The sequence below is a fragment of the Micropterus salmoides genome, unplaced genomic scaffold (genome assembly GCF_014851395.1).
Source record: "Micropterus salmoides isolate LMB-PRFRI ecotype aquatic unplaced genomic scaffold, ASM1485139v1 Ms_hic_scaffold_16, whole genome shotgun sequence".
In the NCBI taxonomy this organism is placed as follows: domain Eukaryota; kingdom Metazoa; phylum Chordata; class Actinopteri; order Centrarchiformes; family Centrarchidae; genus Micropterus; species Micropterus salmoides.
In genome coordinates, this window is record NW_024040707.1 from 27689093 (window position 1) to 27705676 (window position 16584).

Sequence of the window (16584 nt, forward strand, 5' to 3'; positions counted from 1 at the left end):
GACCTATAGTATTGGATTATGGTATTACATGTGAATACTGTGCTCTGGAGACTTACAGTATAAGCATTGAGTGAACCATTATATGCTCTGCTTTGTCTTGAAATGATGTGGACTAAAAGGCTCCTTGTGTATTCTGTACAGTCCTACCTATGATTGATTACAATAGTCTGAGGCTGGCCAGTTTATTAATCGATTCACAAAGCCTCAGAGTCCCCTGTGGATGATTTAAAGCAAAAGGCTTTTTTTTTTTTTTTTTACTTTTCCTGGGATGGCTGGTTTAGAGCAATGTAATAAATGAATCTGCAGTGTATAAGTCAGTGATGGTTACAGTGTATGTTGCAATGAATGTATATGTGGAATTGTGAAGGCAAAACAAAAAGAAAGCCAAACCTGTATATTTCTCTAAACTCTGGTGTAGTGGATATGGAGGAATCCAAAAATTGACAGCTGCACCCAGTTACAGTTGCTATGATTTGACAAGCACTGTTTAAACAAATTAAAGCAGATGTCCTAAATCCATACTTTCTCATGTAAACTAATGAACTTGTTTGTTTTTTTTTTTGTTTTTTTTTTAAATTCCCTAAATGGAAACAATAATAATCATGTCAGTGTCTGAATGTCCCTCAGTCTTGTGTCTTTTTCCATCACACAGCTGTCTACCACATCCACATCCCGAGCGGCCTTCTTGCAATGCCTTCGTTGGGGGATTTGGTGCCCCTTTCAGGAGCCAGCTGACTGGAAGTGGAAAGAGGTACAGCTTGTTCTGCAAGGAGGTGCAAAGCCAAACCCTCATGGAGTCATGGTCTATAGCACAGAGATGTCTGCCAAAACTCAGAACCCTGCGCCACTCTCAGCTCAAGGCACAGCTCAGGTAACACAATAGCACAGAGGAACGTCTTTGTTGAAGAAACAAAATGTAAATAGTGTGTTGAAAGGTGTTGAGACAAGGTTGCTGTTTTCAGGACATTTCAGCACTCACACAGATGTTTCTTTTTCAATTTTTCTTTATAAGATATTTGACAAGTTGTCTTTATTGGTAGGCCCTCATATAGTACCTCTAAAAGGTCACATTAAATCATCCTTTAAAGCTCTGCATTGTATATTATCATCACAGTTGATAGTACACTTTTGTCTGCAAGTCCCATCTTTTTCGTGACAGCATAAAAAATGTCAAAGGGTGCAAAAGCCGACATCTTTTGATGACTTTTTGCTCCTTAGCTGTAAAGTCAGGTATTTTAAAATAACTATACTAGGGGTGTGCATCTTGACTGATCTCACGATTCGATTACGATTATCCTGTCGGCGATTCGATTTGATTCGATATCTCGATGCATCACGATGCGGCACCTCATTACGATTATGAGGGCTACGATGCGATTGTAAAACGAACAGGGTAAAGATGTATTTTTCTCCCTGTGTGACTACTTGGTACTTTGAAAGCAAAGTATTTAACAATCCAACTAAGTAGGTAGTTGAAATGCAGATATTTAATGTTACTTCATATAAATGTAGCTAACATTGCATGGCATTATTACATTATAACAGCATTATTACTGACCTCTGCTGCTGCTATTTTCATTTCTGATGCTGCTGTTATTAGATGGGGGTTGAACTACGTACTTTACAATGCTTCAGCCAAACCACGTTCACTCCGCCTTAATATATCTTTTCCTTTTTTTGTCTCGTCTAGTGTAGTTACATGGTTGTGTCTTGTCCTGTAAGTAGATTATTGTAATCTTGTATTGAGCACCATGGGCCTTGAGAAACGGCATTTCGTTCATTTGTGTACTCGATATGTGGATGAATGACAACAAATGAACTTGAACTAACAGCCAAACAACTTGTTGCTCAGCTTCCAGACTGCAGTCTGAAGAGGAGATGTTAGCTAGCGCTCACCTCCTTCACTTTTCCACCAATTAAAAAACAGACAGACTTTAATGACCGGACACACTTAGACCTACACTGTACATTTACAGCTAGACTAAAAAGTAGCGCTCATGTTTTCTTCTGCTCCGCTCGCTTTCACCATCACCTGTACCGCCTGTCACGCAGCTGTCCTTTGAAGAATGAGGAGAAGACGTTAGCTAAGTGCCTCCGTGCTGGACAGTGTGCGGGTGAAAATCATTATTGTTAGATGCGTATTGTTTTTATTGATCATGTGAAAGTTTAGTAGTGTTGTTGTCAACATTATGTTATCAGTTAACCTCTAGATAATCGATTATTGACATTTGTGTCACTTCAGAATCGTCCAAGTCCACATCGCGATGCATCGAATCAGTTATTTTCCACACCCCTAGCTACACGTCACTGCCACATATATCCTGCTTCTTTCTGCTTTCTCATTGATCTTAGTTGTTTTGTGTTACTGAAATGTCTGAACTTTACTTCTCCCGGAGGTCTCGGAGGCGAAGGATATAATATCGTTTCGGCTGTCGTCCAGTCTGGAGAGGAAGGCCTCCAGCCCAAAGGCATCTCTGAGGACAAAGCAGGAGGATGTGTCAAGTCGGAGAAGATCACCTTCCTCACCTTCACAGGGTAAACACATATTAATTACTTGGAAAGGAATAGGAGCAAGCTAAAACTTCATCCAGGGAGGTGAGAGGCTCTTTACTGCTCACAGTCTTAAAAGGACCACATTTTTGTTTCTCCGTGACAAAGGTGTGTTTATTAGACACGAATGTGTGCAGTCTGTTTCTGCAAATTGTTTTGTGGGTGCATCTTAAGTGAGCCGCAACATATAATATAATGAAATATAATGCAGCCCATACCTCTGCAATGTTATCTCAATAGCACCACCTGCTCTCTGTCTGATTAGCACAATTCATGATTGGAGTCTGGGGGGAATAAAGGGATAAACTCAAAGTGCTAGGTGAAGACTTTGACTCTCCATTAGGGCATCTTGATCTTGAACTAGCCTAATTTTGTATCCTCATGCCAATGCTTACTCTAAGAGGGGAACTTTGGCCAGAACATAGACAACAACACACACATCCAGTATCTATACTTTTAGTATTTTTATTTTCAGTCTGTGATGACTAGTATTTGAGCCAAAATTATGCAGCATCAGTCAGGAAAGTCAGTGTGTAAACTGATTTTTACAGCAGTTCGGGTCATAGTCTTCCTTCTTTTCTGCTCATGTTTCTAAGCCCATTTAAGGAATCTAGGAATCTGTGCGCAATGGCCAAATTTCGGGTCTTCCGGTATAGCCAGCAGATTTCGGGGCCATGCGCCGGTCATTGCTTACAGGCCGATTAGAAATCTTGGATGATTTGAATGCAGATACATTTTTTAAAGCAAATTAGGGTTCCGAGATTGATAAAAAGCTAAATAGTCATCAGGCAACAGCTGAGATTGCTTTTTAGGTATTGCATTATGCTGCTTTTGCTCTCCACACAGACTGTTTACTTGTATGCAACCAATGCCCACTCAAACATGATTGGTCAGTAGTACTCGGACTTCAAGCGGAAACCAGAACGTTTACAATACCAAAATCTTGCCCCTGGCCTACAGATTCTGCATTCATATCTATTAATAGAGAGTAGTCGGTCCACTACTTTAGTCTAGACTGAAATATTAACTACTACTGCTGGGTGGTATTGCCATGAAATGTTGTACACACATTCATGGTTCCCAGAGGATGAATCCTAATCACATGATCCCCTGAACTTTCCTCTAGCACCACCAGAATGTTGACGGTGGTTTTGAGTGAAAGTCTCAACAACTGTGGATGGATTGCCAAGGAATGCATTACACACATTGATGTCCCCCTCAGAATACTCACTTTGGCGGTCCCCAGTTATATCCTGTAGTGCCACCATCAAGTAAAAATTTCTGTTGTCGAGTGCTTAGCTTAATGACCAAATACATGTAGCTGAAAGCCTGTTCCCAAAGCTTGAACTTTTTTATTCGATAAAGTGTGAAACAGACTTGATTATAAAACTTTTTTAGAACATTGAATGGCAGGGGAAAAGAGCAGTTTTGTTTTCTTCAGTGATTATTTTTGCTGTACACAATACCAGCGGAAATACTGTCGCACTGCGCTGCAGTCCAGCCAATCAGATGATGATACGGTGTCACCACATCAATGTCGCAATTGCGGTAACAAAATACAGAAATCCACAAAGTGCAGTGCTTGCTAGAAAATGGTGTAGACCATGAAGACACCTATCTGAGACCAACTTTGATTCTCAAAATTTATGAGACCGGCCACAGGTTCTCTGCGATGTTTTATTTTTTTTTTTTTTTTACCAATTTTGATTCTCAAATATCTCCAAACCTCCATCAAGTTTGTTTGTTGTTGTCCTTTTAAAATTAGCACATTTCTAAAAATATCTTCTAAGACTCAACTGCATGACTCCCAGTGAAATGACATACTGTTTCCCATGTAAGTGAGATTGTAGAAGAATCAGTGTGCAATTTTGTAGCATCACACATCAGCCTCTTGTGTCACCACGCATATTAGCTGTTCTTTGCTTTCTGTAAGTGCAGTGATTAAGAGTGTGAAAATAAACCTGAACCAAGTCCTTGTCCCTGTTTTTTTGTCTTCAGATTTTAAGGGGGTTATCACTATATGCTGCTGAATTTCTCTAACAGTAGCTTTTTTATTCCGTCGTTACCAATTAAGCATGACCGTTCCACGATATCCGTCCAAAAATAACTCCTGAACCCCAAGCTTTAAGGAGGCCTCCCACTGAAACAAAGTTCTGATTAAATATTCCACATCCCACACACAGCCAAAGATAAATGATGTGCCACTGTCTGCATCTCTTATTGAAACTGCTGATTTGCTCTGTGTCTGTCAGTGAATTGATTAAAAGTGTAGCAAACACTAAACACAGCCACTCAATCCCAGTGACAGCAGAAAGAACTTGAGTGGACCCCGGTCGTATACTCGATGATTTCCCCACTAATGATGCTGTTAACTTATCTTGGGAGAGAAGAATAGAGTTGATCAGGGCCTACTTTATGGGTGTGTAGAGAAGGCTTTTGGCAAAGTCTATTAAAGACATTTTAATCAGTGCTCAAGTGTCCTCAGAGGATTGCCCAAGAAGCCTGAATGATTCAGGCTAGTTTTCAGAGGAGAATGATATCATGAATCTCTGTCATTCTTTCATTTTCAGCGTCTTAATCATCCTTGACTTTGTTTTTCCAAGATTATGTGTGTGGGCGCATGGACATGCCTGTAAGTGTGCTGATTTCCATTGCAGATAGCTTATTTAAACAACATGATATTCATGGCCAGGATGAAATATGTAATTCATGCCTTTGATGCATGTATATTTATTAATGTGGAAAGAGCTCACTGCGTTTCACAACCTTTGAATGTGTTAAGAAAGAAACAAGACACTTTGCCAATTCCATCTTCTCAGAATGAACATCTAAGTTATTCATGACGGACCTCAACATGACTTCCAGTTAGAGGGGTGTAAATTCTTGTGAAGTCCATACATTTTCATTAATCTAATCTAGCTACAGAATCCCTTGATGTTTACGGGACCGTCCCACGTCGCTCTCTGCGTCTAATGAAAAGCTGAGCGGAATAAAATATGGAGGCAATCTTGTTGTGATATAGATGCTCATTAATGAATTTTAATGATGCATTATCTTTACATATTTAAATGTATTCTTCCTCAATTCATGGTGTCTTGTGCATGTATAGGTGCCGCTTGTACACCTGCTGCTAGTTTGCGCAGCTGTCAAGAAACCCTCTCATTGGTCACGAATGAACAGCCAATTGCACGTCGGACCAGCTAATGAGGTGAAACACATTTTCCACTGGCTCGAGACGTAAAACAGTGAGAAATTGGGAAGCCCTAAAAACAAGATGGCTGCCGGGGGGTGGGGGGGGGGGTGCCAGAACACATTTGAACACATTTGTGACAGAGAGCCAGCCAGTCCTGCACCGTGTCCACTCCGTGTACATGTAGTCTGAACAGATGGGAGCTACAGTAGGACACCCCAGGCAACTGAAGCAATTTCTAAAAGGCCAGTCAAGCCCAGCACAGAGAGCGAGAAAGAGTGGGAGAGGAGGACAAAGAGATGCTGGAAAGCCTTTCATTTCAGTATTACCATGGCTACCAACCAAAAGCCTCAGGAAGCATTGTTAGACTTTAAACTCAGTGTGACATCTAAATCCAACTCTGCCTTCTGATCTGTGTGAAATTGGATAAATGTGTTACTGATTGTAAGTAGTTGTTGTATTTACTTTGCTGAAGTTATTCAGTACACGTTGTTATAGTATATTCTGTATACCTCAGGATGCTGCCTGACTGCAAATACAATCAATAAGAAATTCATTTGAACTGATGACATTTTACTGTAAACTCCCATTCCCTCTCACAAGTTAATCTTCTATTAAATGTTTAACCACACTATAAAAGTAACAGTGGAGCCAGGTACACAGAGCGATATTGTTAATTGAGTTTGTTAAACACAAACTGGAGTTGTTTGAACATTGCCAAGTGATATGCAGATGTGATTTATCTTCTTTTGTTCCGCTTGTGTTTTTCAGGTCAGAAATACATTCCACCGGCTTCTCCTCCAGAATCTCCTCAAGGCCCAGGGGTAAGACACATTGTCAGTACATGGTGACACAGGAGTGGATTTAAATCAGAAAATAGGATTTAATCATATTCAAACTGCATATTTATATAAAAAAACTAACATGTGATTCCTGTCCGACTCGCTCCCATTTACTTTTTTCCGGTCCTGTCCCTGTCCCATGGTGAATAGTGAAATTGACTCCCACCCCGCGGGAAACCCAAAAATCTGTCAGCGTCCACTTATCACCTACCTACAGCTATTACAGCTAGTGCTATTCCTAAAAGGTTTGTCTTAACTTTCAACTTTCTCACTAAAAGTAAGTCTACGCTGCAAGCAGGGCGCAAATTATACCTTGACACCCGGGGGAATCAAATTCTTTTTTTCTATATCATAAAAAAACAAAACAGGTGCTAGTGCATGCCTCAGTGAACTAAAATCTTACAATGCTTACAATATCCTTGCTTATTTAACTAATGTCTGTAGATGATGATATATCAAAACCAGTACACCCACAGGTGCCCCATACACACTGCAACTTTTGTAGTCAGGTCAAAAAGTATTCTAGAGCAATACTGCCAGCAAGTCAGACCTACACACACATACAACAGCTCATATCATTTACACTCAAACACAGACCCACACAATGCTGAACCAGAACCAAAGACACTATCATAAAATACAGTCTGCATTATAATTCCTAATTCTTAACATTTCAAGTTTTAAGTTTTGACTTATTCTTTTTTTGAAGCAAATATCTCCTTCCCTCTTGCTCATGTTGACTGTGAATGTAATGCAATCTGCGTTCAATAAAGCAGTAGTCATACATTATTGGGGAATTGGGAATTGTTGGGTTTCTGTAAATTATATATAACAAAGTAAGGTCTAGACCTGCTCTATATCAAAAGTGTGATGAGATGACTTTTGTTATGAATTGGCACAATACAACTGAAACTGAATAAATTTGTGCAATAACAAACCTGGATTTTAACATTTACCTAGCCAGGTAAAACTCCTGAATTCCACAGTGAAAACAAGACTCACAAAAGACTATATATATGTATATTGATGTCAAAATGTATCTCTACAAGAACTATTAACTAAACTAAAAACTAATCCTCAATTTCACTGATCGCCTAAACACCAGTGTTAGCTAACAACTAGATAAAATATAATTATATATAACGGTAATGAAATGATAGGGCGGGCTATCAGCTAGCTAACGTCAGATGGCTCATTTTAAGTTGAAGAAATGATAATTATGAAACTCTGAAGGTAGGAAAGTTAAAAGCTGCAAGCGTTTTAGCTGCCTTTTGTTCATACATTATTCTCAAAGTAAATAAAATTTTTCTGTCAGTGGGTCCATGCAAGATCACCTATTCTAATCATGTAATTTAAAGCTGCATTCAAGGATTTTCTTTGTATGTTTGTTTGCTTTTTGGCCAGTTAGGGCAGCAGAAATACATCTGATTTTATCATCTTATAAAGGCTGTCAAACAGTTGTCTGTTACACATCAGCATCAATTTCATTCATTTGGACTTCAGTTTCTGTCCACCTAGTAAATCTAGCATTTGCTCTCCTTTGCTCTGTTTTGGTTTCCACCAACCTTATTCTCCAGCTAGTCGCTCTTCCAAAACACATTATTTAGGCACAATGAATGCATGGGCAGGAAGCCAGGTAGGCCTACAGGTACAGAAAACGGATTTTCTTCTTTTTTCTTCAGAAGATTTGATTTATTGATTGCTGTGGGGATGTTGAATTTCAACAAATGACAAAAACTGCTTCTGAAAAACAGTAACTACCCTAGCTTTAAGACTAAAAAATCAATGGATTTAGTAATTTCTAATTGATAATAAATAATTCATATTTGCTTCCTCAGTTGCAGCCTAATTTACGACGGTTATTTATATAGGCATCAAAGCAGGAATCAAATTTCAGTTGATAACTATAGCTACATTTTGATCCTTCCAATGCAGTTCTCTAGGAATAATGTATGCAGAGCAGATTCAGATGGGCCTTCGGCTCTGTATATGGTAAAACTGCATATGCCTCACCTCTTGTGCAGTGAAAATATAAATACTTTACAGTGTAAAGTAGGTATCTGAAAAACGTTTAAATATAAGCTTAACAATATAGGCTGAATTCTACAGTGCTTGTGTGTGCTATTGAATGCTCATAACTGTCTACATAAATCAGAAACAGAAAGAAAAAATAATACATGCTATGCATGGACTACAGCAGTGTTGGGCAAGTTACTCAGAAATTGTTACTCCTTAAAATAGTAATGTTAGTACTTATTACTGGATGATAAAAGTAACTAGTTACGTTACTATATTGCTTAATATAATATATGCTCAAATTCAATATGTGGCAGTCCGCGTTGATAATTATCCAAATTATAGGCTAATTATGGGAAACACTGCTTTCACTACCACCCCTCTTCACCCCCAAAAGCATATAGCGTAGGTCTAACGTTTCTTAACACCACCGGCTGAGATAAAAAAAATAAAGCAATTAAATCCCAACTTTTGAACTACTGTAGCAACATGTAGCCTGTTTATAAGAGCAGTATGTAAACGCCACTCTCTCCCGATGAGTCCAAGCATCAGTGGCAGTAGCTGCCGGAGTTTCTTTCTGTAAGTTTCATGTTGCTGTGCTGCTTCAGCAGATGGTACAAAAAATTGAATGTAGAAATGTCTGCGGTTGAAAGCTTTTTGCTGGTCGCACAGATAGACGACATTGTGCTTTGTATCTTAGACTGTGACAAAATAATGGCAGTAGCTACTTACAGCTGTGGAAAGAACGCCTCTCTCCCTCGTTCTCCATTCTTCCTTTAGTTTTTGGCTAACAGCGGACATGAACAACCGAAGTTCACAGCACTAGTTACTGGGAAAAGTAATAGTAACACATCGTCAGAAGACAACTGAGGTACGCGTTACTGCCCCACACTGGTCTGCACACACAAAGTAGAATTTCTGTTCCTGATCACAAGTTAGTGATGAAACGTATGTATTCCTTTTTGCTTTACCCCAGAGTGAAGAAACGTTATTAAAAATAAAATGTTTTGAGTGTATGCTCAATGCTATCAGGCTCTTGCCAGTACTTGTCAAAAGAAAACAATATGAATGGATTCAAGTTAACAGCTGACCTAGAGTGATTCCTGGTTGGATGACAGCATCAGGAAGCCTCTCTAGCAGTTCTCTCTACATGGATACAGCTCTCCTTCCATGCTCTTTAGACAAAGATTATACATCTTGATTAACCCACAGTCATGCTCTGGCTGGTTTGCCAACAGAAAAATGCATTATCTGTCCCAGATCTCTCTACAACATGGTGATTAGGATGCATAAATAGCATTAGTAAAGAGATGCCTGTTGAGAAGACTTTTAATCTTTTGACTTACATGTTTGAGATTCCAGAAATATTGGGTCTTTCACAGTATCCTGCATTCAGAGTTTTACTGAATATGCATGCAGCTGGCTTGGCAAAGAAAAAATGTAAGTGTGTGGGTGTGTGTCTGTTGAAAATGTTATTCTTGGTGAAACACAACAAAATATCTGTGTGTCAATCACAGAGCACCTAAATCACCACAGGAACCCGAGAAATAAAAGTAATACTGATGATGATAATCAAGTCTAGTTGCATCAAATCAGATTAAATGTCACATTAGCATCAGTGTATGTCAGAAGCTTCCCACTGACAACGGATATGGCACTGATCAGTTCTACAATATCTGTGTGATAAATTTAACTGCATTATAATCACCCAGCCATCAAGTCTGAGGTGGGTGATGATGACTGACTCATATCCCATTCTTACTAAAAAAAATACCAACATCGACCATATGTAACATACCATTAGTGTGTGGTGTTGTGTGTATTTTGTGTGTGTATTCTTCATGGCTGAGCTAAGCTACAGGGCATTACCATCATCACTCAGCCTGAGTGGAAGTGCCAATGGAGACTGGGAGTTGTGATGGATGCTGCTCTCTCTCTCTCTCGCTCGCTCTCTCTCTCTCTCAGGGTGGAGGAGGCCAGGGACAAACACACACACACACACACACACACTAACATAGTGTGACAGAGCGGAGGAGGAGAGAGATCAGCTCAGTTTCAGTGTTAGCTCTTTGGGCCAGAATGAGCCACGGTCTGTATTGACTCATTTTAAATTGAACCAACAGGGGCTGGGAGCTGTGGGAGCGCTGCACCCATGAACTCTACATATCCTCGTTCATTTTGATTAAGCAGCGAGGGTTGTGGAAGCCTGCAAGTGGGCTCCCAGTGGTTAACAAAAGACGACTGTGGTCATACTGGCCAGCTCCTACGGGATGACACTTTGGGAGGTGGATATACCACTCTGCATGTATGAGTCTTTTTTCAGCTCTTAAATCCCCAAACATCTCGGGCCCGATGCATTCAACTTGTAAATGCACAAATCAAACTGTCTGTATACATTAAGATAGAAATATGCATAAGCATTGTTTCTGTCAGATTTTTAAAGTCACACGTACGCCGGAATCTGTTTTATAAATCTCAGTCATTGTGGAACTAGACGCACACGCTCAAACCTTATTTCAACACCCACAGTCCGCCATAAATGGATGTAGAAACGCCCTAATTATCCATTTGCACATGAATACTTGTGTCTGCGCCACCACTCAATAGACCTGTCAGTGGGAAGAATTCTTTACATTTGTAAAGAATGATATCAAAAATAATTTAACTGATAAATAATTTAAATTAAGTTTATAAATGTGCTTTTGAGTGACATTTTACAGAACGGAGAGTAGATTTCAAAAATAACAGTGAAAATGCCAAACAACCTAGTTGTACAGGACCTAACTTCAGGATTGGCCCTGGGTTTTCAGAGATCCGCATTATAAAAGCACAGCCTACTGACCAATCGTATGTTGGAAAGTGGCATCACCATTCAAAGAAGATCCCGCGGACTATTTCATAGGCTGCTGTAGGTGGTGCTTTTGAATACTGACATCATCCTACTACAGAGACTGATTGAAGAAATAAAGCCTTGTACTTAGCGTGATCGTAGTTGTTAAGGTTAGTGAAGACAGATAACAAAAACATACCCTGGGTATGTTGAACTTACTCTGTAGTACAGGTCCCTGATCTGAAGTATCTGTGAAACAATACCAGTTTGTGTGTAAAAGCCATATACATGTTTTTTGTGTGTACGCATCATTTATATATCTGGCCTCAAGTCTTCCAAACAAGCATAATTAATTTAAAATGAGAATGTTATTTGCACTGTGTTATTAAGTAAGTTTCCACTGCAGATTAGCAAATGCTTATGTCATATTTCCAAGCTTTAAGGGTACAGGTAAACCACATAACAGTAAGGGAGCAGGCAAAATTCAGAAATCCTCTTGGTGAGAATATGAGACATGATGTTTGAACTGATTTTTATGGTGTTCGGTTAGCTCAGTCAGTAAAGCGCAAGACTCTCACCTTGAAGGTTGTGTGTTGGATCCCATGTCGGGAGAATTTTTTTTTTTTCCCTCTTCAACAAATTGATTATAAAGCGACTGTTTCACATGCTCACAATAAAGCAAATGCTTCAGTGTGTGCATTCCGGCGTTTAATCCGCATCCATCAACCTACGGACACTTTTTCATTTCCCCAGTATCTTCAGGCAGAGGACATTTAGGGGAATCACGCTTTCTGATGACTCTTTCAGAGGTGTTTTTTTTTTTTTTTTGCGGGCCAGTAATTATTGCTGGCGGGCAGTTTTGGTGCGGGTCCAAGCAAATAACGTGTTTTCCTTGTCAATGTTGTAAAATGCCTTTTGTAAACTTTATCTATTGTGTTAATAATGGACTGTGGTGCAGAAACAGTGACAATGTTACACACACTAGTCACAATGTTATATGGTTTTACTGAATAATTAAGTAAATATAATTTCTTAATATATCTACCTAAAGACACCTCATTTCTTGACTGGCTACTCTCTGGTGTCTCAGAAGACAACATCTTTTGTCGTACTCTCTTTGGAAGGGGGGGTAGACTAGACAGTTGGCTGCAATTCGCAACCTCACCGCTAGATGCCACTAAATCTTACACACTTAACCTTTAAGTTATAAAGACTGAAACAGAAAATAACAAAAAGTACAAAAAAACAAACCATGACAGTTATTTTTCACAGCAGTTTCTATTTAATGTTTGCTAACACTAAATGAACAGGCGTAGCATGTTGATTTAATGTGTTCTTATGGGGTGTATGACATTTTGGCCTTATTCTTTTAGCTCGGCCGTGTTTCGCAGTTTCCACATTAGAAGCCTCGGTCTCTGATGGTGATGTCCAAGAGAACTGATAGGTCAGTAGGTGATGTTTTTATAGAGTTGATCTCTTATCTGGAGCATAAGTTACCGTGGTGATCTACCCCGGTAAGAAATGAACAACTGTCGTGGTACTGAAAACCCCCATGTTACTTCGCTAAGCTCAAATCCTGCTCCGTGGTACAAGCCCCAGGCGGTGAAAGTAAAAATAAAGGTAATTTATTGTAGTCAGGGGAAAGGGAAGTGGATGGTGAGCAATGGCAGATGGAAAACGGAGCAGGCCGGGTGAATGAATGAAGATGGCATGGCTGGCTTGGTGTTTGCTGGCAGGCAGGCAGGAGAGCGTCATCCTGAGGCACAAGGAAAGTCAGAGTTTCTCAATGACGACGAGGAAGTAATTGGAACTAGGTTAAGCACAAGATTTGGCCTGAAGGTTAGTACCACAGTGACTGGAGAACCGGGGCTGAAATACTGCAGGACTGATGACAAGCACAGATATTTCATATCACAGTTGTTGGTGGGCACAATAAAACCTCTCCCAGCAAGAGATTTTTAGAAATAAAGTCACTTAGGGTCTGATAAAAGTAGGCAGCAGACCAAACCACTGTGAGCTATATCAAGGAAAAGGACATCATTTACAGAACTTACTACGCCCTTGGTTGATACGAAGCAGGTGTGTTATTGGCAGGTAACCAGGAGCCCCAGAGGAGACAGTAGCCACGCCCACAGCACACAGACATTGAGAGACAAAAACACTAGGGGAATCTGGGAAGGGAAACAGAAAAGCCTGGAGTCACGGGCATGACTATAACAAAGATTGTCTTATTAAGGGGAGTAGTATCTACAAACACAACTAGAAATGAATGCTCCGTATCTGCTAAATAGACAAAGATTTGCTAACATTTCGCAGTTTGCCGTAACAACTTAGTATGATGTCAGATGTTTTTGCAGCTTGTTCCTGCTCCCAAGTGGTCAAAAAAATCAATTAAAGCTGCTTTGAGTTGACAGCTAAACACACAGCCCCACACATTCTCCTATACAGACATATTTCAGAGTAAATAAGGGTGTAAAAGAGCAGTCATTAGTGCCCTGGCTGCTCTGTGTGCACAGCAGATATGTATCTGAAGGTCGTCCAGGATTCTGCATAAAGAAATGAAACAGAAAACACTTTTAAGCCATGCCACTGCTGTTGGCAGTCACCATACAATTCATCACGACTCCAGTGTTGCTGCAAAATTCACAAACACAGTCTCTCCCTATCCTTCTGTCTCTTACCCTTTCAGATACTCAAGACACTGTTATAAAAATACACTTGTTTCAATCCTAAAATGATTTAGCCTGGTCAACAAAATGTTGAATCCTTTTCAACAACATGACTGTCAAGTGCCAATTAATCAATGGCATCCATCTCTGAAATGGCTCTGTAAACAAGCGGTACGCTCCAGCTCTGTCTGTAGGCATTGTTGAATCTGACAACTTTCTCATGCTCGCATAAATTATTGATCCTTGACACTCTCGGTTTGCCGAGGTGCAGAATACTAAGGATTCTGTGGTATTTATAGCCAACATATGGGAGAGCAGCTGAGTTTGTTTTCCTGTGTTGATGAGGATTTCTTGTACCGGGCTGCGTCATGTTTCAGGGTCGTGCTCGTGTTCTGTTGACCCAGGTGTTCTTGTAGTCCGTGGGCTGGAGGTGAGGCCATGTTTCAGTTTGTTGCTGGCAAAGGGCTGTTTGGCAGCTGGTACTGGCTCAGTCAGACCTAATTTTTGCAGCTCTCTCCAACACAGTAGTTAGGTATTTAATGCCTTATCCTCGTATCAGATGTCTTTTCAAATAATAGGAATTCAAGATTTCTGAGCGATGTTTATTTTATGACTCTGTTTTAAGCACTAGAAAATGAAGGGGTAAATATAATTATAACCATGTAGCTGAAACACATTTTCATGACACAAAATAAATGGTAAGTGGTGTATAATCTTGATGTGAGCTATGTAGAGATTGATTTTTGTGTTAAACAAAGCATGGATTGTTTTTCTTCTTGTGTTTGTCTTATGATAATCACACATAAAGGTTACAGCTCAACCTCTTGCTTCTACCATAGTGATTATTGGGGGGGGGAGTACCTCACGCCAATTTGCTGCCTAACATTCATTTGGTGGAGATGTAGCGGCTTATGGCTCTGGAGGAAGAGCAGGTTGTCCACCGATCACAAGGCTGGTGGTTCGATCTCTGTGATGATACTGAACCCCAAATTGTGAGTGCGTGTGTTTATTATTAGTTTCTGTTCAGCAGTTGGCACCTTGCATAGCAGCTCTCTACCCTTAGTGTATGGATGTGTGTGAATGGGTGAATGTTGACTTTGATTGGACAGAAGATTAGAAAGGCGCTATATAAGTGCAGTCCATTTACCATTCTTATAATTGAACTTTAATTTCTTGGATATTTATGATGTTACGGCACATTAGCCGTAAATGAGATCACACTACATTCTATGTATAGTTATACCAGTGTGGGGGCCTTGGAAAATCTGAATGGAAACCGGAGCATTACATTTGAAGGCTGCCAGATCATTTGGAACACAGAGATAGTTTTCACAAGATGAAGAGGTCTGTTTGTGTAATATGAAAGATCAAGTTAGATTTTATTACCATTCTCGAATGCAAACATAAAGAAGAAAATCATGACTTTCATACCTTTTCATTTGTGGAATTGGAAACATTTGTAGCTGTGACGTGGTAATTGCTAACAAGTAGGCCTGTGGCTAGTTTATAGAAAATTATAGCAATTTAAATTGCAGTCACAATATTGGTCAGTATCTGGCATTGTCCTGTGAGTGTTCACTTTTTATTTTCTCTCTATCTTTACTGGCACCCAACCCCTATTGTTCACACTTTAACTTGGTACCCCCTCTTTCTTGTGCATCTCTCGTATTTTCCTCTTTTGTGCTTGACTCCTCCGCCTTTTGTTCTCAGTATTTCATTCCAGTAATCGCACCTTCTTTTTCACTGGATCTTCCTCTTAATCCTCCACCCTTTTAAACCTCACCTGTCTCTCACTTTCTTTCTCTTGAAAAACATGATGACCATGTCACGGTCTCTCCCCCTCACATACACACTGATTGTCAGGAAACAGACAAATGAACATTCGTGAAGGTCTCACACACACAAGAAGTGAGGTTAGCATATACTGTACATGTACACATGCACACACACACACATGCAGGTCCCATGAAGCCAGAATGTGAACAGATGATCTACTTGGCTGTCAGGGCAAACAGGCTGAGTTCAGAACATTGGCAGTCACAGCAATGCCACTACTAATTGCCCTGCTTTGCGTAATCTCTTGGTGTGTGTGTGTGTGTGTGTGTGTGTGTGTGTGTGACATCCTCACATGTAGAGTGAGTGTGGTGTCTTTCGCACCCTCTGAATGCAGGACTTGGTGACTCAATGTGAGATCACATGCATGTGTGAGTAAAATGTGATATGGCAGCCCACTGGTCTCATTTTAGGACATTTTGAATTGTGAGGACATTTTGACCAATGCTAACAGCCAAAACAGCTCATTTTAGGGTTACGCCTACACCTAACTTTGTAAGCAAGCAAACTGTAGAGGGGCCACCAGTATCAAATGAAGATGTCCACTCTGAAATCATGTGTAAGTGAGTCAAACCACTTGGTTTAAAATCACTTTTTCAGTGACATTTAACGTGTAGCATCCCTTTTTAAAACAATACTTTTTGTCTCTTGTCA

The 16584-nt window shown here is 40.0% G+C and overlaps 1 protein-coding gene across 3 annotated transcripts in view; it reads left to right on the forward strand.

The window, feature by feature from the left end:
- Positions 1 to 16584, forward strand: part of nphp4 (nephronophthisis 4) — a 197005-nt gene that overhangs the window by 108345 nt on the left and 72076 nt on the right. For all 3 annotated transcript variants that reach the window (XM_038723621.1, XM_038723620.1, XM_038723622.1), the window contains exons 9-11: positions 653 to 871; positions 2397 to 2535; positions 6512 to 6564. In XM_038723621.1, the coding sequence (XP_038579549.1) occupies positions 653 to 871; positions 2397 to 2535; positions 6512 to 6564 (411 nt within the window). The remainder of the gene's footprint in view (positions 1 to 652; positions 872 to 2396; positions 2536 to 6511; positions 6565 to 16584) is intronic.